The 27,992-nt window shown below is 30.6% G+C and overlaps 2 protein-coding genes across 9 annotated transcripts in view; one reads left to right on the top strand and one right to left on the bottom strand.

Moving 5' to 3' along the window:
* Positions 1 to 27,992, bottom strand: part of LOC111418340 (discs large 1) — a 439,942-nt gene that overhangs the window by 124,736 nt on the left and 287,214 nt on the right. For 7 of the 8 annotated variants that reach the window (XM_071194892.1, XM_071194889.1, XM_071194887.1 and 4 more), the window contains one exon: positions 7,343 to 7,447. In XM_071194892.1, coding sequence (XP_071050993.1) covers positions 7,343 to 7,447 — 105 coding nt within the window. Of the gene's footprint in view, positions 1 to 168; positions 522 to 7,342; positions 7,448 to 27,992 lie in introns of those variants that run through there. The other variant, XM_071194893.1, reaches the window with a different exon arrangement.
* Positions 1 to 27,992, top strand: part of LOC111418336 (larval cuticle protein A2B-like) — a 101,966-nt gene that overhangs the window by 17,369 nt on the left and 56,605 nt on the right. The gene's annotated exons all lie outside the window — the stretch shown is intronic.

The raw sequence follows: 27,992 nt of genomic DNA, 5'->3' as shown, positions 1-27,992 counted from the left end.
TTATTAACATATAGCTTATGATGCATCGTTTAAAAGAGGACGAATTTGAAATATAAATCATTTTTTTATTCCTACGAATAAACCGGAAGTGAATTCTTAAACATTGCTTGGTGATTTTACAATTATATCTTAATAACAGTAATAAATATCTATATAAAAATAAAATACCTGTCCTTCTTCAACCCAACAACAAGAACATTTAGAAGTATGAGCCCCATTATTTCCTTTTGCATGGTCCTGAGGTAAATTCTGTTCTTGTCTCAACTTCTGCCTCCGTTTTCTCACTTTATTAGGCACTCCGTACATGTAATTTGAGAATCTCCTTCTCGAATGTCTCACAATTGATACCCAATCGATCATTGTTTATCACAAAAACACCAACAGGAACAAAATGAAAACCCGAACACAAAATAAGAATTTTAACCTTCTTTTTAACTGAATTGTTACAAGTCGATGTTCAAAAAATGTTGTACAATTTTTTATTGAACGTCTTTTAAGTGTTTTTACTGGTTTCTTGGTGTGCAACAAAACGACGACGCCAATTTCAGGCCGGCGTCTACTACTGAAAACGAAGCGTTCGTTCAGGATTTTCAGCTGGTGAACTTCTCACATCAAAATTAGATCGTGCAAAAGAGGAAGGGGGCGACTACGGCGACGGCGACGTCGAGAGACGTGGTTTTTCGCGTTTCCGCGCATTTTCCCGTTGTGTTCCGGTCCTTAATAAAAGTGGGAGACCCGAGTCGAGGATGCTCGATGACCCACTCAACGTAAGCTAGGATCAGGAACCGTTCGATTTCTCACCTTTTACTAAACCCCAAAAAAAAATTAATTTAAAACATAATATGTTGTTGTGAATGTCGGTTCTATTTAGATTTAAGAGAGTTTTATTTAACTCACGGGAATGTAAATAGAACAAATTGTTGTCGGGGGAATGGAATTTAAAGGATTCCGGTGAGAATGAGTAGTGAGGAGTTTAAAATTTTCTGTTCTGTGTGTCATTCATTCATGTAAATGCAAAATATTTTTGGCAAACGAATTTAGTTTGTTGGGAATACATAAAAAACATGGATTTTTGTATATTAATGGGGCGCGGGGTATTTTGAAATATGGTTATTGCATAAAGTTGTGAAATTTAAATTAATGGTTTCGTTTAAAATAAATTTTAAATGTAATGGAAATATGGAAAATGCAGAAAATAAACAAATTAAAAAGATAGTTCGAAATAAATACGCTTTTATCTGTTTTATTAATAAATATCAAAGATGAATAAATAATAACGGGATTTTATAATAGATTATTAAATAAGTTTTAATAATTAGAATAGTATATTGTTTTATATGGAAGAGAAGCAGTGCTTTTTATGGCGTGGTCTGTCGCTTAGCGACGAACGCAGTGAGTCGCTAATGACAGATGAACCGTTAAAATTGTGGCAACTTTGTTGTCATTTAATGACGTTTGAAGAAAAAAGTAATTAAATATTATAAAAGTTGTATAATCGACATTTTAACTGTCAAATTTGATAGTTAGATTTTAATGACAAAAGTCACTCATGATAGCTTAAAGACAAAATTGACAATTTGACATTCTAAATGACCTATTTACTTTATTTTCTGCTAACAATTGACGTTCTAACTGTCAAATTTACTCATTTTGCATCACAAGAAGGTTTTAATGTCAAAAGTGTCATCTGAAACTGTCAGCTTACAGTTTGATATTTTAAATGACATGTCAACCTCAATTTTTGCTACCAATTGACGTTCTTACTGTCAAATTTGCATATTTTGCATCACACGAAGATTTTATGGTCAAAAGTGACATCTAAATGGTAGCTTAAAGACAAAATTGATAGTTTGATATTCTAAATGACATATTTACCATATGCTACCAATTGACATTCTAACTGCCAAATTTGATCATTTTGCATCACAAGACGATTTTAACGTCAAAAGTGACATTTGAATGACATATTAAAGATTAAATTACAATATTCTTGTAGTTTGACATTCTAAATGACATGTCAACCTCAATTTTTGCTACCAATTGAAGTTCTAACAGTAAAATTTAATTACTTGACATCACACGAAGATTTTAATGTCAAAAGGAACATACAGTGTGACCCATTTGAAAGCGGAGCACCCTCGTAAAATCTGTATTGTTATTTGAAATGGGCATATACCAAATTTCATCAAAAATGGTTACAAATTAACACCGTTCAGATAATTGAAAAATATAATTTTTTATCAATTAATTTCATGTGTAACAAATGTACCTAAATAGTTTTTGTATTGTTGTCTGTATTTTATTAACTTTTTTGTCATGGTTTACTAGATCAAATCAAATAAATTCATAAAAAATGATATTTTTCAATTATCTGCAACGGTTTTAATTTCTAACCATTTTTGATGAAATTTGGTATATTTCAAACGGCGTTTAATGCAGTGGTGTACTCAGATTTTTTCTAAAAAATTTCCTAATATGACTGATGATTTCTTCATTTTTAGCACCTAAAAAGTGAAATAGTAGGCCTTGGCTTTACTAAGAAAAACATGACTCTTTGTCCGAAGGTACAATTCTTTATGGTCTACAATTCAAAAAAAAAATTTCGAAATCGAATAATAAATACATATTTTACGAAGGTGCTCCGTTTTCAAATGGCTCACACTGTATAAACAATAGCTTACAGACAAAATTAACAATTTGACATTCTAAATGACATATTTAGCTTATTTTCTGCTACCAATTGACATTCTGTCAAATTTGATCATTTTGCATCACAAGACGATTTTAACGTCAAAAGTTACATGTGAATGACATATTAAAGATTAAATTACAATTTTTTTACAACTTGAGATTCTTAATGACATGTCAACCTCAATTTTTGCTACCAATTGACGTTTTGAGACGTTTTGATTTCAATCAATATTTACCAAAATTTATAATTTTTTATAAATCATTTTTCTCCTTATTTCTATTATTAACATATAGCTTATGATACATTGTTTTAAAGAGCACGAATTAAGCTATATTTTGAGATATAAATCATTTCTTCATTTCTAAGAATAAACCGGAACTGATTTTTTAAACATTACATTAAATTAATATCGTTAATCTAACCTCCTTTTTACAACATGATTTTAAAAAATTCATTCCTAACAAACATTATCATTTCAAATAGGGTGTTATACTTCGTTTTAAAGAGAATAATTTAAGCTATCATTTGCGATGTAACACGCTTCTTAACTCCCAAAACTGTAGGAGATCCCAGTTTCTAAAAATTAACTTCAATCAATATTTACCAAAAGTTATAATTTTTTATAAATCATTTTTCCACCTTATTTCCATTATTAACATATAGCTTATGATACATCGTTTTAAAGAGGACGACTTAAGTTATAATTTGAGATATAAATCATTTCTTCATTCCTACGAATAAATCGGAAACGATTTTTTAAACTTTAAGTTAAATTAATATCGCTAATCTAACCTACTTTTTACAACGTCATTTTTAAAAATTCTTTTCTAACAAACTTTATCATTTAAAATAGGGTATCATACGTCGTTTTAAAGAGAATAATTTAAGCTTTAATTTGCGATATAACACGCTTCTTTGCTCCCAAAACTATAGGAGATGCGATTTTCTAAAAAATTACTTCAATCAATATTTACCAAAATTTTTTATTTTTTATAAATCATTTTTCCTCCTTATTTATTTATTTATTTACACATTTATTTTCCATTATTAACATATAGCTTATGATACATTTTAAAGAGGACGACTTAAGCTATAATTTGAGATATAAATCATTTCTTTATTCCTAAGATTACATTCCTTAAATTACAATTTTCTTACAATTTGACATTCTTAATAACATGTCAACCTCAATTTTTGCTACCAATTGACGTTCTAACTGTCAAATTTGATTATTTTGCATCACACGAATATTTTAAGGTCAAAAGTAACATCTAAATGACAGCTTAAAGACAAAATTGACAAGTTGACGTTCTAAATGACATATTTACCTTACTTTCCGCTACCAATTGACGTTCTAACTATCAAATTTGATCATATTGCATCACCAGAAGATTTTGACGTCAAAAGTGACATGTGAATGACATATTAAAAATTAAATTACCATTTTCTTACAATTTGATATTCTTAATGACATGTCAACTTCAATTTTTGCATCCAATTGACGTTCTAACTGTGAAATTTGATTATTTTGCATCACACGAAGATTTTAATGTCAAAAGTAACATCTAAATGATGGCTTACAGACAATATTGACGGTTTGATATTCTAAATGACATATTCAGCTGATTTTCTGCCACCAATTGACATTCTAACTGTCAAATTTGATCATTTTGCATCACAAGATGATTTTTACGTCAAAAGTGACATGTGAATGACATATTAAAGATTAAATTGACGTTCCAACTGTAAAATTCGATCATTTTGCATCACATGAAGATTTTAATGTCAAAAGTGACGTTTGAATGACATTTTAAAGAGTAAATTACAATTTTTTTATAATTTGACATTCTTAATAACATGTCAACCTCAATTATTGCTACCAATTGACGTTCTGACTGTAAAATTTGATTATTTTGCATCACACGAAGATTTTAATGTCAAAAGTGACGTTTGAATAACATCTTAAAGATTAAGTTTTAATTATAATTATAATTTACTTACAATTTGACATTCCTAATAACATGTCAAGCTCAATTTTTGTTACAAATTGACGTTCTAACTGTGAAATTTGATTATTTTGCATCACACGAAGATTTTAATGTCAAAAGTAACATCTAAATGATAGCTTACAGACAAAATTGACGGTTTGATATTCTAAATGACATATTCAGCTGATTTTCTGCCACCAATTGACATTCTAACTGTCAAATTTGATCATTTTGCATCACAAGATGATTTTTACGTCAAAAGTGACATGTGAATGACATATTAAAGATTAAATTGACGTTCCAACTGTAAAATTCGATCATTTTGCATCACATGAAGATTTTAATGTCAAAAGTGACATTTTAAAGATTAAATTACAATTTTTTTATAATTTGACATTCTTAATAACATGTCAACCTCAATTTTTGTTACAAATTGACGTTCTAACTGTAAAATTTGATTATTTTGCATCACACGAAGATTTTAAGGTTAAAAGTGACGTTTAAATAATAGCTTAAAGACAAAATTGACAGCTTGACATTCTAAATGACATATTTAACTTATTTTCTACTACCAATTGACATTCTAACTGTCAAATTTGATCATTTTGCATCACAAGAAGATTGTAACGTCAAAAGTGACATTTGAATGACATATTAAAGATTAAATTACAATTTGATATTCTAAATGACATGTCAACCTCAATATTTACTACCAATTGATGTTCTAACTGTAAAATTTGATTGTTTTACATCACAAGAAGGTTTTAACGTCAAAACTGACATCTAAATGATAGCTTAAAGACAAAATTGACAATTTGACAATCTAAATATGCCTTAATTTCTGCTACCAATTGACGTTCTAACTATCAAATTTGATCATTTTGCATCACAAGAAGATTTTAATGTCAAAAGTGACGTTTGAATGATATCTCAAAGATTAAATTACAATTTTGTTACAGTTTGTAATTCTAAATGGCATGTTAACCTCAATTTTTTTTCAGTTGTTCTTATATCAACGTTTGAAGACGTACGGCTTAACCCGAAACTTTCTAGTTCTAGGTCTAGTGTTAGTGCTAGTTTTAATTGTTATTCAACGTTAGATTGTATATTTTTATTCAACAAAAAGTTGAACTAACACTAGACTTACAACTAGAATCATTCGGGTTTAGGCGTACGTCTAAACCCAAATGCTTCTAGTTCTAAATCTATTGTTAGTTCTAGTTTTGCACTAGGACTGTCACTAGAACTAACACTAGACCTAGAACTAGAATTATTCGGGTTTAGCCGTCTTAAGAGACGTACGGCTAACCCGAATGTTTCTAGTTCTAGGTCTAGTGTTAATTCTAATGTTAGTTTTATTGTAACTAACAAACACAGAACGCAACAAAGAGGATGGCTGTTTGAATTTATGTAAAATTCTATTGAAAGTCTTTTGGTTATAACGGACACTTCCTTTTCAATATCAATCCGTTATATCAAAGTTTTACCGTACTATAAAGATCCTTCTTTAATTTAAAACTCTTTACGACCTCCTGTTAGGTTAAAAAATAGAATATTAACGACCTTTGCGTACACATTTAGAAAATTTAATAGTTTACCCAAAGCGTAAGACTCGGGGTGATTCATTTAGAAACGTTTTTGCTAAAGAAAATCAATTTTCGCAAAATAACTTTTCGATGAATCACCAGAAAAAACTAACAAAGAGTTACCAACAAAATAAAGAAAAAAACTATTTCAGCACGTTTCGTTTCGTGTAATTACAAACAAACTTTACATTGTTTTACTACCGAATTTTACGACTTTTGGTAAACCTCTTTCTCTATAACGATTTTATGCCGTTCCGTCTATTTCCAGCAACTTTACGATTCGCCGTGATTAGATGACCGAAAAACTAGTTCACTTTAAAGTACTATTTTGTTTCATAAAATTTCCAAAAAAATAATATATGTGTAAAACTGTGTAGGAGTAGATTTTACCGTTGGGAAATTACTGTGCCCCGGTTAAATGTAAACGCCAAATTAGTCGCCTCTCGACGAGTTACCGCCTGTTTGTTTGTTCTATCACGTGCCGGATAGGATAAAGTTAAACATTGTATCGTCTCATCCACCGCTTTGAATTTAATTCTAAATAAACAAGCGTTATTCTAAATAATTAAACGATATTTTTGATATAAACAATATCAAATATTCGCTTGAACAATTATTTTAGCTAATTTTTAATTCAAACACTTCCTTTTTAAATGATTTTTCACTTCTTAATAAAATTTCACTTCAATCTTGAAATTTTCGGTTAAAATTTTCATTATAGATTTAATAATTTTAGATAGAGATTAACAATTTTAGGTTATGTCCCGGGACGAGCGCGAAAGCACAGCAAAAGCAGACTGGGTACAGCTCGGACTTGCACAAGCGCAGCTAAAGCTCGACCTAGAGAGCTTTTGTTACCGGGCAACCTCATTACCCACAAATTCAACAACAATTTTCACACGCATCTTCGTTTAAAATCTAATCAACAATAATTTTCTTTTTTTAATTCAAAAATAACAAAATTTTTTCAAAATTTACTAATTATTTGATTCAGAGACATCTTTCGTTAGCTCCACAACGTTCAACTTTTTTAAGCTCGCCGTGAGATGGCGCTTAAAGTAATCGATTCCACTTACTTGAATATAAGTTTGATGGATGTTTTCTCTGCTGGCCGATTGAGTTTGAAGGTTGTGCAGGGCATGGCTTATTTGAAGGGAGGATTCCCTGACATCAGTGCAACCCTGAAATAAAAATAAATGATGAAAATACAGAGCAACAATCCGCAAATTGCATATTGGGGGAGAAAATTGGTGTGGTTGTGTTTCAATTTGGAGCGAATTTAGTTTTGGGATGAGTCCAATTTCGTTCCATGAAAGGGAAAACTAATCCTATTTTTAAGATAAAATATATGGTAATAACAAAGTAAATTTTCTATTTTAGTATTTAAGTTTGCTATCTTTATATTAAAAAAATGTATATCATATACTTTTCTCTCAAATGCGTAAAGCTGGGTTTAAAAAATCATAACAGCGATGTTTATGGGAAATAAGAAATAATCTATGGCACACCAATTCTCTATTAAGTTTCCTTTAAAATGCTATTTATTTCATCATGATATCTCAATTCGTTCTTGAGATACGATTAATTAAATATCTGTGATTAAAATCTCTAACAATAAATTATGCAGAGTTGGATTTAAAAAACCATATCAGCGATGTTTATGGGAAATAAGTAATTATTTATGGCACACCAATTCTCCATTAAGTTTCCTTTAAAATGGTGTTTATCTTATCATGATATCTCAATTTGTTCTTGAGATACGATTAATTAAATATCTGTGATTGAAACCTCTAATATTAAATTATGCAGAGTTGGATTTAAAAAACCATATCAGCGATGTTTATGGGAAATAAGTAATTATTTATGGCACACCAATTCTCTATTAAGTTTCCTTTAAAATGGTGTTTATCTTATAATGATATCTCAATTTGTTCTTGAGATACGATTAATTAAAATCTGTAACAATCAAATGTACTGAGTTGGATTTAAAAAATCATAACAGCGATGTTTATGGGAAGTAAGAAACTATCTATGGCACACAAATTCTCTATTAGTTTCCTTTAAAATGCTTTTTATTTCATCATGATATCTCAATTCGTTCTTGAGATACGATTAATTAAATATCTGTGATTAAAATCTCTAACAATAAATTATGCAGAGTTGGATTTAAAAAACCATATCAGCGATGTTTATGGGAAATAAGTAATTATTTATGGCACACCAATTCTCCATTAAGTTTCCTTTAAAATGGTGTTTATCTTATCATGATATCTCAATTTGTTCTTGAGATACGATTAATTAAATATCTGTGATTGAAACCTCTAATATTAAATTATGCAGAGTTGGATTTAAAAAACCATATCAGCGATGTTTATGGGAAATAAGTAATTATTTATGGCACACCAATTCTCTATTAAGTTTCCTTTAAAATGGTGTTTATCTTATCATGATATCTCAATTTGTTCTTGAGATACGATTAATTAAAATCTGTAACAATCAAATGTACTGAGTTGGATTTAAAAAATCATAACAGCGATGTTTATGGGAAGTAAGAAACTATCTATGGCACACAAATTCTCTATTAGTTTCCTTTAAAATGCTTTTTATTTCATCATGATATCTCAATTCGTTCTTGAGATACGATTAATTAAATATCTGTGATTAAAATCTCTAACAATAAATTATGCAGAGTAGGATTTTAAAAATCATAACAGCGATGTTTATGGGAAATAAGTAATTATTTATGGCACACCAATTCTTTATTAAGTTTCCTTTAAAATGGTGTTTATTTCATCATGATATCTCAATTCGTTCTTGAGATACGATTAATTAAATATCTGTGATTAAAATCTCTAACAATAAATTATGCAGAGTTGGATTTAAAAAACCATATCAGCGATGTTTATGGGAAATAAGTAATTATTTATGGCACACCAATTCTCCATTAAGTTTCCTTTAAAATGGTGTTTATCTTATCATGATATCTCAATTTGTTCTTGAGATACGATTAATTAAATATCTGTGATTAAAATCTATAACAATAAATTATGCAGAGTTGGATTTAAAAAACCATAACAGCGATGTTTATGGGAAATAAGTAATTATTTATGGCACACCAATTCTCTATTAAGTTTCCTTTAAAATGCTTTTTCTTTCATCATGATATCTCAATTTGTTCTCGAGATACGATTAATTAAAATCTGTAACAATCAAATGTGTTGAGTTGGGTTTAAAAAATCATAACAGCGATGTTTATGGGAAATAAGAAATTATCTATGGCACACCAATTCTCTATTAAGTTTCCTTTAAAATTCTTTTTATTTCATCATGATATCTCAATTCGTTCTTGAGTTACGATTAATTGAATATCTGTGATTGAAATCTCTAACAATAAATTATGCAGAGTTGGATTTAAAAAACCATATCAGCGATGTTTATGGGAAATAAGAAATTATTTATGGCACACCAATTCTCTATTAAGTTTTTTTTTAATATGCTTTCTATTTCATCATGATATCTCAATTTGTTCTTGAGATACGATTAATTAAAATCTGTAACAATCAAATGTGCTGAGTTGGGTTAAAAAAATTATAACAGCGATGTTTATGAGAAATAAGAAATTATCTATGGTACACCAATTCTCTATTAAGTTTCCTTTAAAATGCTTTTTATTTCATCATGATATCTCAATTCGTTCTTGAGTTACGATTAATTGAATATCTGTGATTGAAATCTCTAACAATAAATTATGCAGAGTTGGATTTAAAAAACCATATTAGCGATGTTTATGGGAAATAAGAAATTATTTATGGCACACCAATTCTCTATTAAGTTTTTTTTTAATATGCTTTCTATTTCATCATGATATCTCAATTTGTTCTTGAGATACGATTAATTAAAATCTGTAACAATCAAATGTGCTGAGTTGGGTTAAAAAAATTATAACAGCGATGTTTATGAGAAATAAGAAATTATCTATGGTACACCAATTCTCTATTAATTTTCCTTTAAAATGCTTTTTATTTCATCATGATATCTCAATACGTTTTTGAGATACAATTAATTAAATATCTGTGATTAAAATCTCTAACAATAAATTATGCAGAGTTGGATTTAAAAAACCATATCAGCGATGTTTATGGGAAATAAGTAATTATTTATAGCACACCAATTCTCTATTAAGTTTCCTTTAAAATGGTGTTTATTTTATTATTATATCTCCATTTGTTCTTGAGATACGATTAATTAAATATCTGTGATTAAAATCTCTAATAAAAAATTATGCAGGGTTGGATTTAAAAAACCATATCAGCGATGTTTATGGGAAATAGGTAATTATTTATGACACACCAAGTCTCTATTAAGATTCCTTTAAAATGGTGTTTATTTTATCATGATATTTCAATTTGTTCTTGAGATACGATTAATTAAAATCTGTAACAATCAAATGTGCTGAGTTGGGTTTCAAAAATCATAACAGCGATGTTTATGGGAAATAAGAAATTATCAATGGCACAACAATTCTCTATTAATTTTTCTTTAAAATGGTGTTTATTTCATCATGATATCTCAATTCGTTCTTGAGATACGATTAATTAAATATCTGTGATTAAAATCTCTGACAATAAATTATGCAGAGTTGGATTTAAAAAACCATATCAGCGATGTTTATGGGAAATAAGTAATTATTTATGGCACACCAATTCTCTATTAAATTTCCTTTAAAATAGTTTTTATTTTATCATTATATCTCAATTCGTTCTTGAGGTACGATTAATTAAAATCTGCAACAATCATTTGTGCTGATTTGGATTTAAAATCATAACATCGATGTTTATGACTTTAATAATAAATTATTTATATTAAATTTGCTATAAAATGGTCTTTATTTCATTATTATATCTCAACTCGTTCTTAAGATTCGATTCTTTTAAGTTTCTGGTTTAGAATTTAACAATCAAATGTGCTGAGTTGGGTTTAAAAATCATAACAACAAAGTTTATGGAAAATAGGAAATTATCTTTGAAGCATTTTCATTAAATTATCTATAAAATGTGCATTATTTCATTATTATCTCAAGCCATTCTTAAGATACGATGTTTTACGTTTCTATTTTAAAACTGTATGTTTAATGTTCGCATTGGCTAACAGTTTGCAGCTGATGATGTACTTATAATCCGAAACCGGTAGATTTTTTAGGAACCTATATTCTAATATCTAGCTTAAAAGAAATTGACATAAAAAATGACATAATAATTTTATCGTTTCAATTATCTCCAAAATAGTTTATTTCTGTCCAAAACATTTGAGAAGTAGTAATAAAGTCTTTATTGTTAAATAAGAAACTTTTAAGATTGCTATCTTTAATTGAAATAGTTTTTTTGGTTCACATTATTAATTATCAAAAAGTTAATTGGAAAGTTAATTAGAAAAGCCTCCGTGTGCTATACTGTCCTAAACTCTAATCAGGACTAAACTGAAATTCCATTAAATTACCGGTGTATTTCTGATAGAAACCACAAGTGGAGAGACAGCGAATGTAGTGAGTAGTACAGCGATCGATATTATCACCTAAAGGTTCGGGCGGCGGAGTTCGTGGGAACGACAACAGATGTCGCGGGTCGTAATTCAGTAAAATAATTGCGAACGCTGTCACGTGACGGGAACGTATATTTTGTAACGCCATCTGGTGGATTTTCCCTCAAATAGAGACGAATCTTATCGTTCTCAAAAATGAAAAAAAAGATTAAAACTCATCCTGCTTTTCTTGTGGTAGTTAAAATCTTGACATTTTCCAACTTTATTTACTGTCGAGATTATATTTGTGACGTTTAAGTTTCCTTAGGAGTATTTCGAATGTGAACCAGTTTATTAAAAATAATTTGCGGTTAATTGAAAATGAGAGGAAAAAAAGTTTTAACTTCGCGAGTTGACCTTTTGGGCGAAATCTCGTTTCTGCCAACGCGAAAATTTAAATTTATCGTATCTGGGCGTGGTCGTAACGTTGTATAAAATAATGTCGCCTCATATCTCACCTACAAGTTTCTTGTTTGTTATGCAACAACGTCGCAAAACTCGCGAAATAGCTCCTCATAAATTTTACAATCTACATTTTAATACTTAAAAGTGAACGTAAAAAAAACCTCATAAAATAAACAAGATTGTTTTTTAATTAATTAATGTATTATTTATCACCTATTAGCTGTAAATTTTGTTTTGATATTTTAAAGCTCCAAATGTTATTAAATATCATATCGATGTTATTAATCGTTAAAATATAGGGTAAAAAATTTTATAGAAATATTAATGAAAGTAAAGTATCAATAAAGCAGATAAAAGCCCGAAGAAGATTAATTAAGTTATAACAAGAAAACCCAGCCCAAGTAATTCCATGGGGACATTAAAGTAGATCAACTCCCCTAATTTGGCAATATTAGTCCCAAGTTGTTTGTATGTCTTAAGTTGGAAAATTGAAATGAGCTAAACGTGAATATGGAGATAATTCCAAATATATCAAATTTGGGATATTTAACTTTGACGCCTTACAGGTTGGTAACACTGAATGATGAGATAAAATCATCTATCTAAGATGTTTTTCGGATTAATATGGTACCTTTTTTATATAAAAATTTTTTTATTATTTCTAGATTGTAAGCCATCTTAAAAGACGTACGGATAAACCCAAATGTTTCTAGTTCTAGACCTAGTGTTAGTTCTAGTTTTAATTGTTACGCAGCGCTAGAATGTTGTATATTTTTATTGAACTAAAAGTAGAACTAACACTAGACCAAGAACTAGAATCATTCGGCTTTAGCCGTTTTATGAGAAGCACGGCTAAACCCGAAAAAAAAGTTAGTTCTAGTGACAGTGTAAGTGTAAATCTAGAACAAACACTATACCTAGAACTAGAAATATTTGTGTTTAGTCGTCTTAAGAGACGTGTGGCTAAACCCAAATGATTCTAGTTCTAGGTATAGTGTTAATTCTACATAGCAACAGTGTTAGTGTAAAACTACAACTAACACTAGACCTAGGCTCTGAAGACGCACGGCTAAACTCGAATGTTTCTAGTTCTAGGTGTAGTGTTAGTTCTAGTTTTAATTGTCATGCAGCGCTAGATTGTTGTATATTTTTATTGAACTCAAAAAACTAACACCATACCAAGAACTAGAATCATTCGGCTTTAGCCGTCTATTTCGAATAATTCTAGTTCTAAGTATAGTGTTAGTTCTAGTTTTACACTTGCACTGTCGCTAGAACTAACATTAGACCTAAAACTAGAAACATTCGGATTTAGCCGTGCGTCTCATAAGACGGCTAAAGCCGAATAATTCTAGTTCTAGGTATAGTGTTAGTTCTAGTTTTACACTAGCACTGTTACCATGTAGAACTAACACTATACCTAAAACTAGAATCTTTTGGGTTTAGCCACGCGTCTCTAAAGACGGCTAAACCCGAATGATTCTAGTTCTAGGTATAGTGTTAGTTCTAGTTTTCTACTTGAACTGTCACTAGAACTAGAAACATTTGGGTTTAGCCGTGAGTCTCATAAGACGGCTAAAGCAGAATGATTTTAGTTAAGAATTAATTAACACTAGTCGTTGAAGATATTATTTCTTTCCATTTTTATCAATTATAATAAAAATCTACTATGTTTTTTCTTTTTGTCCTATTTATAAAAATGGATAGTATTGTTTTTTAATTCTACCGGTTTCGGTCTTTTTTACGAAACCATCTTCAGGACCTTCGAACTACCTATTTTAAATAATACAATTCATTTCATTTTATTTTACGAACTTAAATATAAAATGTCAAATATAAGACAATTGTTGATGATATGGAGGTTATGTCTTCGAAAATTAAACTTACTTTAGACCGAAATAAAAAACATAAAATATCCATTTTAATAAAAAGTACAAAAAGAAAAAACATAGATTTTTATTATAACTAAAACTAGAACTAAAACTATACCTAGAACTAGAATCAGTTGGATTTAGCCGTGCGTCTTTTAAGACGAAAAGATAGCAAAAATTGAGGTTGACCTGCCATTAAGAATGTCAAATTGTAATTTAATCTTTAATATGTACAGGGTGTCCAAATTTCGATGGGTTTGCAGGGTATCTCAGTTATTATGAAAGATTAGAAAGTTGCGGCTTTCGCGAACCTGAGCTACTTTTTTGTAAAACTTGCAATGGCGCAAACCAAATTTTCATAGCCCTCTTCGTTTTTAATATACAGGGAGTGTTTGAAATTTACGATTTTCAGACACCTCCTGTATCTCGGCTATCCGGAAACTTAGTAAAAAAGTAAAAACGGGTTCTAATAGATTTTTTCACGTGGAATCGAATGGTGCACGTAGAATTTTTCTAGTCATCACGGTCTTTGAGTTATAAACACAACTCAAATGCTGAATACTCAACTTCTAAAATACTTAACTCTTTATAACTCAAAAACCGTGATGACTAGAAAAATTCTACGTGCACCATTGGATTCTACGTGAAAAAATCTATTAGAACCCGTTTTTACGTTTCCGGATAGCTGAGATACAAGAGGTGTCTGAAAATCCTAAATTTTGAAACACTCCTAGTATATCAAAAACGAAGAGGGCTATGAAAATTTGGTTTGCGCCATTGTAAGTTTCACAAAAAAGTAACTCAGGTTCGCGAAAGCCGCAATTTTCTATCTTTCATAATAACTGAGATACCCTGCACACCCATCGAAATTTGGACACCCTGTACAGCGTATAGGTATACCTATACGCTGATATGTATGTCTTTCAAATGTCACTTTTAAGCATAAAATAGTGTAGCATAAAATAAGATAAATATGTCATTTAGAATGTCAAATTGTCAATTTTGTCTTTAAGCTATGATTTAGATGTCACTTTTGACATTAAAATCTTCGTGTGATACAAAATGTCCAAATTTGACAATTAGAATGGCTATTGGTAACAAAAATTGTGGTTAACATGTCATTTAGAATTTCAAACTGTAAAAACATTTTTTCTTCAAACGTCATTAAATGACAACTTTGTTGTCGTGTTTACTCGCGGTAGAAGTAAGTCATTGTTGCATAACGACGGTTGCTAAGATCAACATAGCAAAAAAGTACTTCAGCGTTATGGCGCTAAAGTAAATTTCACTTTAGCGCCATAACGTTGAAGAACATTTCACTTTAGCGCCGTATTATTTGCAACGTTTGAAGAAAAAATACTATGTTTTATTCGGAAGAGAAGCAGATTCGTTTGTGGCTGGTCCGTCATTGCCGGACTCACTTCGTTCGTCCGGCAAACTGTCGGACACGCCACAATTTTAACGGCTCATCTGTCATTAGCGACTCACTGCGTTCGTCGCTAAGCGACAGACCACGCCATAAAAAGCACTGCTTCTCTTCCATATAAAACAATATACTATTAAATTTATTCTTTAAGATGTCATTGAAGTGTCAATTTGGACATTAAAATCTTCTTGTGATGCAAAATGATCAAATTTGACAGTTAGAACGTCAATTGGTAGGAGAAAATAAGGTAAATATGTCATTTAGAATGTCAAACTGTAATAGTTAAAAAAATATTGTACAATACTCATGCGCAAAGGATTTTCCAGCATTCGCACGCAAATGCAGAACTCACTCCCTTCGGTCATTCGTTCTGCAAACTAGCGTGCTCATGTGAAAAGCGAGCCTTTCCGCATTTGTATCGTACAATATTTTTTGTAACGAATAAAACGTCCCTGTGTGACGATATGAGTTGCATCTGGGGTTTTTGACAGGAAAAAATCAGCCGAAATTCGAAACGTCAATATTGATTTTATTGATTGCAAATTGATTTTTATAGATTTTTTTAAATATTTTAAAACTGTGTTATCTGCACACGAATGTATAAAACGTTCTTATTAACCTTTTCTTATAAACATGCACATTTGGTCATTATTATTATATTCCTGTTAGTTGCGGTAACAAAGCATTTGTGCGGGAAAACGCGTTTCCCGCACGTCCTCTCTGTGCGGGAAATAGGTATCTAGATGCTATGAGTACAAAAAAACATTTTTGCGCTGCATGACAATTAAAACTAGAACAACACTAGACCTAGAACTAGAAACATTCGAGTTTAGCCGTGCGTCTTCAGAGCCTAGGTCTAGTGTTAATTGTAGTTTTACACTAACACTGTTACTATGTAGAACTAACACTATAACTAGAACTAGAATCATTTAGGTTTAGCCGTACGTCTCTTAAAACGGCTAAACCCAAGTGCTTCTAGTTCTAGATATAGTGTGAGTTCTAATTTTATATTAGCACTGTTACTATGTAGAATTAACACTATACTTAGAACTAGAATCATTTGGGTTTAGCCGCACGTCTCTTAAGACGGCTAAACCCAAATGTTTCTAGTTCTAGGTATAGTGTTTGTTCTAGATTTACACTTACACTGTACTAGAACTAACTTTTTTTTTCGGGTTTAGACGTGCATCTCATAAAACGGCTAAAGCCGAATGATTCTAGTTCTTGGTCTAGTGTTAGTTCTACTTTTGGTTCAATAAAAATATACAACATTCTAATGCTGCATAACAATTAAAACTAGAACTAACACTATACGTAGAATTAGAATTATTCGGCTTTAGCCGTCTTATGAGACGCACGGCTAAATCCGAATGTTTCTAGTTTTAGGTCTAATGTTAGTTCTAGCGACAGTGCAAGTGTAAAACTAGAACTAACACTATACTTAGAACTAGAATCATTTGGGTTTAGCCGTCATAAGAGACGTACGGCTAAACCCAAATGATTCTAGTTCTAAGTATAATGTTTGTTCTACATAGTAACAGTGCTAGTGTAAAAGTAGAACTAACACTAGAACTAACACCAGATCTAGAACTAAAAACAATCGGGTTTAGCCGTGCGTCTTCAGACTATGTCTCTAAACGCTACGATTGTTTCTAGTTCTAGGTCTAGTGTTAGTTCTAGTTTTAATTGTTATGTAGAAATAGAATTAACACTAGACCTAGAACTAGAATCATTCGGCTTTAGCGGTCTTATGAGACGCACGGCTAAACCCGAATGTTTCTAGTCTAATTTTAGTTCTAGTGAGAGTGTAGTGTAAAGCTAGAAGTAACACTATACTTACAACTAAAAACATTTGGGTTTAGCCGTCTTAAGAGACGTGCGGCTAAACCCAAATGATTCTAGTTTTAGGTATAGTGTTAGTTCTAGTTTTATGTTGGCAATAAGTAGCGATAAAAACTTTAAGTTTGGTATAACTTAACCTTAAGTGTTCTTTTGTATCCTGAAAAAGTTTCATTTCTTAATTTCTTATCGTTTCGAAGAAAACAATTTCTTTCTTTAACCTCACTTCAATAATCGTCAAATTATATTGGCAATTTTTAAAGTTTTATATAAAATAAAGTTCTCTCCCTGGAAGCTTTTAATTTGGTGTAAACTAATCTCAATTATTCTTTTATAATCTGAAAAAGTTTCATTTCTTAATTTCTAATCGTTTCGGAGAAAATCATTTTTTAACCTTACTTTCAACAAACATCAATTTTAGTCAGCGTAATTACAATAAGTAAAATTATTTTTAACAATCGCATTAATATAATATTTGTAAATTATAAAATTGCAATCAACGAGTCGTTTCGTAAATTATAAAGTTCGGAGTCAAGTTTATCACGTCAATTAGTAACGGAGGACAGACCCCGTCTTATTACAAAATTTAATTAGTACACTAACGATGTTTTCTCTATCGAGAACTTTATAAACTTTTAATCATTTTATTTTCCCAAAAACTTTAAAAGGTCGTTTCCTCGATTTAAAACTCAATTCGCCCCGAAATTCACTAAATAGAGCAAAGCCAACCAAACCGTACTTCTATTTTATTTCACTTCTAATCTTGTTCGTTTTTTTTGGCTTCTTTTTATTAGAACAGAGTTAGTAAAACCAAATCCTTGTAACTCTAAACAGTGTGGTCAGACTCGAATTAATACGCCAGCAGGCTGTTATGTAGCATTAGCACTGTAAATCACGAGGGCCGGCAATTTTTATTTGAGATAAACTGGACGTGGACTAATAGCATTTTACGCCCGATTAATCCATCGATTTTTTTTCATTCTGCGAATATAAAGATAAAAAAAGTAACAAACAATATCGAATAATTCGTTCATATTTCTGGGTACTCAAAACAATTTTTTCGAAAATATCGTTTTCAATTTTACTCCGTACAATAATAAACGTTTTAAATAAACAAAAATTTTTTTTAAATCACTTTACGTCATATTACACGAGAGAGATGACGTAGAAAGTCAATGGTAATTCGCCACGTGAAGCGTGAAACTCAACGTTTACGTGCGTGTGCGTTAAGTGGAACCCAGACTACAACGTGGTTCGAATTTCCATAAACCGCTATTAGATCGACCTTATACAATTACACCGGTTGAAAACGACACAATCAAATGGAAAAAATTATTATGTGTATCAACAAGATAGAGAGAGAAAAAAAGACAAGGCCGTAGTCACGTCTCGATTTCCTAAGTGTGTCGTGACGTGTATTATGGCAAACCACTTTCGCTGGTGCAATGAAAAAATTTCGTTTTGGTGCATACGAAAAACACAAAAAAAAATTGTGCAATATCTTTTTCCAGTACTAATGTCTCAACATCAACTACATGATGAGAAAACTTGAAAGATTACGAAATACCTAATACAGTACCAGGACCTGGTTACAAAATATTTTTAAGTCATACTAAAAATGGTACGTCTTTTAAGACGCCTAAACCCGAAACTTTCTAGTTCTAACTCTAGTATTAGTTCTAATGCTTAGTTTTAGTTTTAGTTGTTATTCAACGTTAGATCGTTGTATATTTCTCATCGAACTAAAAGGCTTAATTGAACTTTGAGTTTATAAAAGAATATTTGAGGTTAGTTTATACCAAACTTGAAGTTTTTCTCGCTGCTTATTGCCAACATAAAACTGGAAATAAAACTAGAACTACCTAGAAGTAGAATCATTTGGGTTTATCCATACGTCTCTTAAGACTGCTAAACCCAAGCTTCTAGTTCTAGGTATGGTGTTAGTTCTACATAGTAACAGTGTTAGTGTAAAACTAAATCTAACACTATACCTAGAACTAGTACCTAGGGCTAAACTCAAATGATTCCAAATGATTTGATGATGTAGTTTTACAATTGCACTGTCACTAGAACTAACATTCGACCTAGAACTAGAAACATTCGAGCTTAGCCGTGAGTTTCATAAGACGGCTAAAGCCGAATGATTCTAGTTCTTGGTCTAGTGTTAGCTCTACTTTTAGTTCAATAGAAATATACAACAATCTAGCGCTATATAACAATTAAAACTAGAACTAACACTAGACCTAGAACTAGAAACATTCTAATAGTTGTATAGTTCATACTATACCTAGAACTAGAATCATTCGGGTTTAGCCATACGTCTCATAAGACGGCTAAACCCGAATAATTCTAGTTCTTGGTCTAGTGTTAGTTCTACTTTTACTTCAATAAAAATATTCAACAATATAGCGCTGCATAACATTTAAAACTAGTCGTTGAAGTTACTATTTCTTTCCATTTTTATCAATTATAATAAAAATCTGTTTTTTCTTTTTGTCCTATTTATAAAAATGGATATTTTATGTTTTTTAATTCTACCGGTTTCGGTCTAAAGTAAGTTTAATCATTAATCATATAATTAATCATTTGGGTTTAGCCGTACGTCTCTTAAGACGGCTAAACCCAAATGCTTCTAGTTCTAGATATAGTGTTAGTTCTAGTTTTATATTAGCACTGTTACTATGTAGAATTAACACTATACTTAGAACTAGAATCATTTGGGTTTAGTCGCACGTCTCTTAAGACGGCTAAACCCAAATGTTTCTAGTTCTAGGTATGGTGTTTGTTCTAGATTTACACTTACACTGTCACTAAAACTAACTTTTGTTTTTCGGGTTTAGCCGTGCATCTCATAAAACGGCTAAAGCCGAATGATTCTAGTTCTTGGTCTAGTGTTAGTTCTACTTTTAGTTCAATAAAAATATATAACATTCTAGCGCTGCATAACAATTAAAACTAGAACACTAGGTCTAGAACTAGAAACATTTGGGTTTATCCGTACGTCTATTAAGATGGCTTATAATTTAGAAATCCAAAAAACATCTGAGATAGATGATTTTATCTCATCATTCAGTGTTACAACTTACCAACCTGTAAGGCGTTAAAGTTAAATATCCCAAATTTGATATTTTTGGAATTATCTCCATATTCACGTTTAGCTCATTTCAATTTTCCAACTTAAGACATACAAACAACTTGGGACTAATATTGCCAAATTAGGGGAGTTGATCTACTTTAATGCCCCCATGGAATTACTTGGGCTGGGCTTTCTTGTTATAACTCAATTAATCTAATATATTCACCTGAAAAAAATGTCTCCCGAAATAAGAGAACTTGCTCAGAGTTCCATTAAAACACTACTTCCAGAGAAGTCTCACAAAAGGTACGAACAACAGTACGCTAAATGTAAGGCGTGGTTCAAATTTTCACATTAACAACTAGAAGAATTAATGACCCAATGTCACCAACTTGAACTGGTTCCATAAAATGTTACTAAAATCTCATTACAGCATCGGATGCTGTAAGGAGTCTCATTACAGCACCCGTTTGAGTACTGTAATAGCTTTCATTACAGTCGCGAATTACAAAAACCTTTTACCGACGAAGGGTTAATAACCAGCTTGTAATTCAACACCTCCCAATGTTTTTTTTGTTTATTACCGACTTGATTACTTTAGACCGAAACCGATAGAATTAAAAGACATAAAATATCCATTTTAATAAAAAGTACAAAAAGAAAAAACATAGATTTTTATTATAACTAAAACTAGAACTAAAACTATACCCAGAATTAGAATCAGTTGGATTTAGCCGTGCGTCTCTTAAGACGAAAAGATAGCAAAAATTGAGGTTGACCTGCCATTAAGAATGTCAAATTGTAAGAAAATTGTAATTTAATCTTTAATATGTATGTCTTTCAAATGTCACTTTTGACATTAAAATCTTCTTGTGATGCAAAATGATCAAATTTGATAGTTAGAATGTCAATTGGTAGCATAAAATAAGATAAATATGTCATTTACAATGTCAAATTGTCAATTTTGTCTTTAAGCTATCAGTTAGATGTCACTTTTGACATTAAAATCTTCGTGTGATACAAAATGTCCAAATTTGACAATTAGAATGGCAATTGGTAACAAAAATCGTGGTTAACATGTCATTTAGAATTTCAAACTATAAAAACATTTTAAATTTATTCTTTAAGATGTCATTCAAGTGTCAATTTGGACATTAAAAACTTCTTGTGATGCAAAATGATCAAATTTGACAGTTAGAACGTCAATTGGTAGGAGAAAATAAGGTAAATATGTCATTTAGAATGTCAAATTGTCAATTAAGTTTTACTGTAATGTCAAATTATACAGTGTGTCCGTAAAGTAACGGATATAGGCGATAAAATAATAATAAACGCTTTATGGAAAAATCCCTGAAACGGGTCTAAAGATTTAAATTTTTTGGTGTAGATTTCAAATTTATATACATATATTTTTTTAAATGGCAATCCCCCATTTTTATTACGGAATATGAAAGAGGATTTTTTTCTAAATCTAGTACAGTCAATGTTAATATTGGTTACATAAGAAAATTTTCGAGAAAAATTACTTTAAAGTTTAATTACTTCAAATTTGTATAAATCATAAGAATAGCAGTAGCCATGAGTAACTATGGTAACCAATTATTTTAAACAATTCCCTGAGTGTCAAAAACTTATTTAGTAAAGCTTCTTGAAGTGTGGTGGTGCGCCGTCTTGTTGGAATAACTGCCGTTGGAATTGAGTAGTGTCAACACTATCGGGATGGAAGGAATGACATCGCTTTGAAAAAATTTAAACATTTCTTTCCACTTAAGGTTTCCTCAAATCTTTTGCGGATGTTGGTTGAGCGACTTTCTTGGCTAATTTGGATTTTGGGTAGCGCAGTACCGACAACTTTGTCTATTTACTTATCCACTCAATGTAAATGACCCTTCGTTGACAAATTATGTTTTTGACAAAGTCTTCGTCATCGTTGCAAAATTGTTGTTGCAAAAACTATAGTTCGTTTTTTTTCTATAATACTTGTCAATGTAAATTTTTAAGGGTTTGTGTTGATATTATCTAGGACCCTTATAAAATTTATATTGTTTTCCTGATTTTTAGTAACATTTTCAGTAACTAAATAGTTGAGGTTAAAATACTAATACATTTTTAGATAAATACGATTTTAACGAAGTACGTATTTATTGTAAAAACATGCTACAAAGTAATTAAATAGAAAACACCTTTTCTAGGTAAATAAATTGCAAATAAACACCCCACAACATTTTTTATGCACCTTTTCTTTTTGAATAATGAAAGCTCAAACGTCAGTGTGACATATCTATTTCAAAACATGATAAAACAAAACCTCCTGTTAATTTTGCCAACTTTACAACAATTTGACAAGTATTATAGAAAAAAAAAATGAACTATAGGATTCATTGCTCGTGAATCAGGTTTACTTTATGGGAATGATATTTTGCGGGTTTTAAAATTTTATGAATCGTTAATTTACCAAAATTAGACCCAATACTCCTTACAGTAACATGAGGGTTTTCTTGCCCAACCAAAACCACGATTTGTTGAACTTCCCTTAATACATTTAGTAGGTCAGACTTCGAGAAATGCTTCGAGAGATGGCCATGCTGTTTAAATTTAGTCACAGCTAGGCTCACCAAACTTTTAATAATGAGTTGACGATCTGAACATGTTGTATTAAAGAGGTCAACTACTTACTAAATCAGTTTTTGACACTTGGGAAATTGTTTAAAATAATTGGTTACCATAGTTACTCATGGCTACTGCTATTTTCATCATGTTAACAAATCTGAAGTAGTTAAACTTTAAAGTAATTTTTCTTGAAATTTTTCTTATGTAAGCAACATTAATATTGACTGTACTAGATTCAGAAAAAAATCTTCTTTCATATTCCATAATAAAAATGGGGGATTGCCATTTGAAAAAAATACCAATGACGTCATAACTCGCTTAAAAATGGCGGAAGAAATTTAAAATCTACACCAAACAATTGCAAAAAATTTAAGTCTTTAGACCCGTTTCAGGAATTTTTCCATAAATCGTTTATAATGATTTTATCGCCTATATCCGTTACTTTACGGACACACTGTATAGACATGTTGCATTTTATGTAGAACAAAGTAAATAGGTACGTCCTGGTTTTTATTATGTTTAAACAAATAAATAATTAAATTCGTAACTATTCGTAACCTCTCTGGTTTTAAAACTCCCGCCAAAAAATAGCTTTGAATAACTACAATAATTAATAATAATTTAATTATATTAAAAAATATAGAATAGTCTTATAAAATGGCACCAATTGACGATTAAGTGGTTATCACCTAGTTCTGAATATACCATACTTGCCATATTATCATTTGCAATATATATTACGAGACATCTACGGGTATGCGTTATATTCTTGTAGAAAACCAAGCCCACGATTAGATTATTCCAGATGATTTATTTAAAAGTGCCCTCCTCTAAAAGTTGTTAGCATAATTTTCTCATTATTTATATATAAAAACAGTGAGTCATACAACATGATACTTTCATAAAAATAGTTTAACCCTTGTAGAAAGATCAAATAAAAAGTAAAGAAATGAAATGAACCAAAAGATGCAATAAGTCACATGAATCGTCCAACAAAGAACAAGCGAAACTGTGGCTTTAAATCAAAAATTACAACTCAACGTACACGAATAACTCGACGAATGATATATCGTCGACTTAATGTATGCCCTATCGTGAACGACGACCCGACGGTGAGTAAGAAATGGGTTATTTGAATTAATAAAGGAATAAACCGATTTATTATCTCCCATCTCGAGTTTTCTTGTTGAAGACGTTTAAACCCCAAACGTCTTATTATGTTCAAAAACAGATTAAAACTGTAGCTGTTGAAAAGCTTATTACTGTAGAACTTGAAAACTATGTTAACTATGTTAACATATGTTTCCTGTTGAAGGATTTATTGTATTAGTCGACCATGAAAGCATAACACTTATGTGTGTACAATAAAAACGGTTAATAATTGCAAGAAATTAATAACAAGAAAACACAGCCCAAATAACTCCATGGGATATTAAAGTACCTCAACTAACTTATAAACTCTCTGGAATTATATTTAACCTCAAGACATACAGACAACTTGGGTCTATTTGGCAACAATATTTGGGAATTTTGACATTTACGCCTTATAGGTTGGTAACGCTGAATTATGAGGTAATATCATTTATCTTTTCGGGTTAATATGATACCTTACTTGTATAAAAACATTTTTCTATGACCATTATTACCGAAATTCATGTTGAAATGTCAAATTCATGACATTCAAATGTCATTTGAATGTTCTATCACTTGCACCTAACAAAAACTTTATGTTGAAGGGAAAGTTTCTTTTGACTGCAGCGCCAACTTTATTTTTGTATAATAAATAACAACTGAAGTCATTTACGAACTTTAGCAACAACTTTTTACAAAACTACAATATCTCAACCCATTCCAGAGATACTTGGCCTCTGGAATCTAGCGTTGAATAACAATTAAAACTAGAACTAATACTAGACCTAGAACTAGAAACACTAAAAAAACGCACGGCTAAACCCGTTGTTGTATATGCAGCTCTATTGTTGTATATTTTTATTGAACTAAAAGTAGAAGTAACGCTAGACCAAGAACTAGAATCATTCGGATTTAGCCATTTAGACGCATGGCTAAACCCGAATGTTTCTAGTTCTAGGTCGAATGTTAGTTTTAGTGACAGTGTGAGTGTAAAACTAGAACACTATACCTAGAACTAGAAACATTTAGGTTTAGCCGTCTTAAGAGATGTACGGCTAAACCCAAATGATTCTAGTTCTAGGTATAGTGTTAGTTTTACATAGTAACAGTGCTAGTGTAAAACTAGAACTAACGCTAGACAAAATCACACATTTAGCTTATTTTCTACTACCAATTGACATTCTAGCTGTCAAATTTGATCATTTTGCATCACAAGAAGATTTTAACGTCAATAGTGACATTTGAATGACATATTAAAGATCAAATTGGAATTTTCTTACAATTTGACATTCTTAATGACATGCCAACCTCAATTTTTATTACCAATTGCCGTTTTAACTGTAAAACTTGATTATTCTGCATCAAACGAAGATTTTACGGTCAAAAGTGACATCTAAATGATAGCTAAAAACAAAATTAACAGTTTGATATTCTAAATGACATATTTAGCTTATTTTCTGCTACCAATTGACATTCTAATTGTCAAATTTGATCATTTTGCATCACAAGAACATTTTAACGTCAAAAGTGACATTTGAATGACATATTAAAGGTTAAATTACAATTTGACATTCTTAACGACAGGTCAACCTCAATTTTCTGCTACCAATTGACATTCTAACTGTCAAATTTGATCATTTTGCATCACAAGAACATTGTAACGTCAAAAGTGACATTTGAATGACATATTAAAGATTAAATTACAATTTGGCGTTCTTAACGACAGGTCAACTTCAATTTTCTGCTACCAATTGACATTCTAACTGTCAAATTTGATCATTTTGTATCACAAGAATATTGTGACGTCAAAAGTGACATTTGAATGATATCTTAAAGATTAAATTACAATTTGGCATTCTTAACGACAGATCAACTTCAATTTTCTGCTACCAATTGACATTCTAACTGTCAAATTTGATCATTTTGCATCACAAAAACATTGTAACGTCAAAAGTGACATTTGAATGACATGTTAAAGATTAAATTACAATTTGGCATTCTTAACGACAGGTCAACTTCAATTTTCTGCTACCAATTGACATTCTAATTGTCAAATTTGATCATTTTGCATCACAAGAACATTTTAATGTCAAAAGTGACATTTGAATGACATATTAAAGGTTAAATTTCAATTTGACATTCTTAACGACAGGTCAACCTCAATTTTTTGCTACCAATTGACATTCTAACTATCAAACTTGATCATTTTGCATCACAAGAACATTTTAACGTCAAAAGTGACATTTGAATGACATATTAAAGATTAAATTACAATTTTCTTACAATTTGACATTCTTAATAACATGTCAACCTCAATTTTTGCTACCAATTGACGTTCTAACTGTCAAATTTGATTATTTTGTATTACACGAAAATTTTAATGTTAAAAGTAACATTTAAATGATAGCTTAAGACAAAATTGACAATTTGAAATTCTTAATGACATATTTACCTTACTTTCTGCTACCAATTGACGTTCTAACTATCAAATTTGATTATTTTACGTCACAAAAAGATTTTAATGTCAAAAGTGATATTTGAATAACATATTAAAGATTAAATTACATTTTTCTTACAATTTGACATTCTGAATGACATGTCAACCTCAATTTTTGCTACCAATTGACGTTCCAACTGTAAATTTAATGATAGCTTAAAGACAAAATTGACAATTTGACTTTCTTAATGACATATTTACCTTACTTTCTGCTACCAATTGACGTTCTAACTATCAAATTTGATCATTTTACGTCACAAAAAGATTTTGACGTCTTAAAGATTAAATTTACAATGGGCGCGTTCACCAGAGAATTCCGTTTACGTTGGCAAACGCAAACGGGTTATGATTGCGTTGGTGATTTGGTGAACGGCCAATTTTTCTATAGACATATGGTTTGATAACAACAGATGGCGCTTTAATGACAATTATTTACAATTTTAATTAAGTTATAGATCGTACCGCTCAATTTATCATGAATTTCTTCATTTTCAAAGATAGTATACACTAACCCATTAAATAAATAATTTCGGGCTTCTGCCATTCTTTTTTGTTGATTTTAAATTTAAGATGACACAAACACCAAACACCGTCATAAAATGGTGGCCATTAACCCAACACGTTTGAAGTTAGCGTTGCGTTCACCAGAAATGTTGCCAACAGTTTGGTTTCCGTTTGCAAACGTTGATAGTTGGTGAACGCGCCCATTATTCTTACAGTTTGACATTCTAAATGGCATGAATCATTGTGGTTAGCCGTCTTGAAAGACGTGCGGCTAAATCCGAATGTTTCTAGTTTTCGATCTGGTGTTAGTTCTAGTGGCAGTGGTAGGTAGCACTGGTTAGCATAAGATATTATTATATTGTATATTTTTATTGAAGTAAAACTAGAACTACAATCATTCGGGTTAGCCATACTGAGACACGTGCAGCTAAATCCGAATGTTTTTAGGCGGTCGGCAACATCTCGAATTTAGAGTATCTCGAAAAATAGAGTATAGATAAAAAGCAGAAGAAAATGGTTGGCATAATGGAAATTATTTTAGTGATTACAGTGTTGATGCATAATCACGAAGTGCCCTGTATCGTATCAAAGTTGTTTTGGAAGATTTTTTAAGGATTCAAGTATATCTTAAATTCAATAATATTAGAATTTTATCTCATGCAAATATACTCAATCACTCTGTATATTTCCTTATACAAAAAAATTGATAGTGAATGAAAAATGTGATCCTGAAGACATTCAATTTTTTGCTATGTTCGTGACCTTCAATGGGGTTTTGTCGAGCAAGTTA

Source organism: Onthophagus taurus, chromosome 3, assembly GCF_036711975.1.
Source record: "Onthophagus taurus isolate NC chromosome 3, IU_Otau_3.0, whole genome shotgun sequence".
Lineage (NCBI taxonomy): Eukaryota > Metazoa > Arthropoda > Insecta > Coleoptera > Scarabaeidae > Onthophagus > Onthophagus taurus.
Note: the sequence above shows the minus strand (reverse complement) of the source record. Positions and strands in the feature narration are given on the sequence as shown.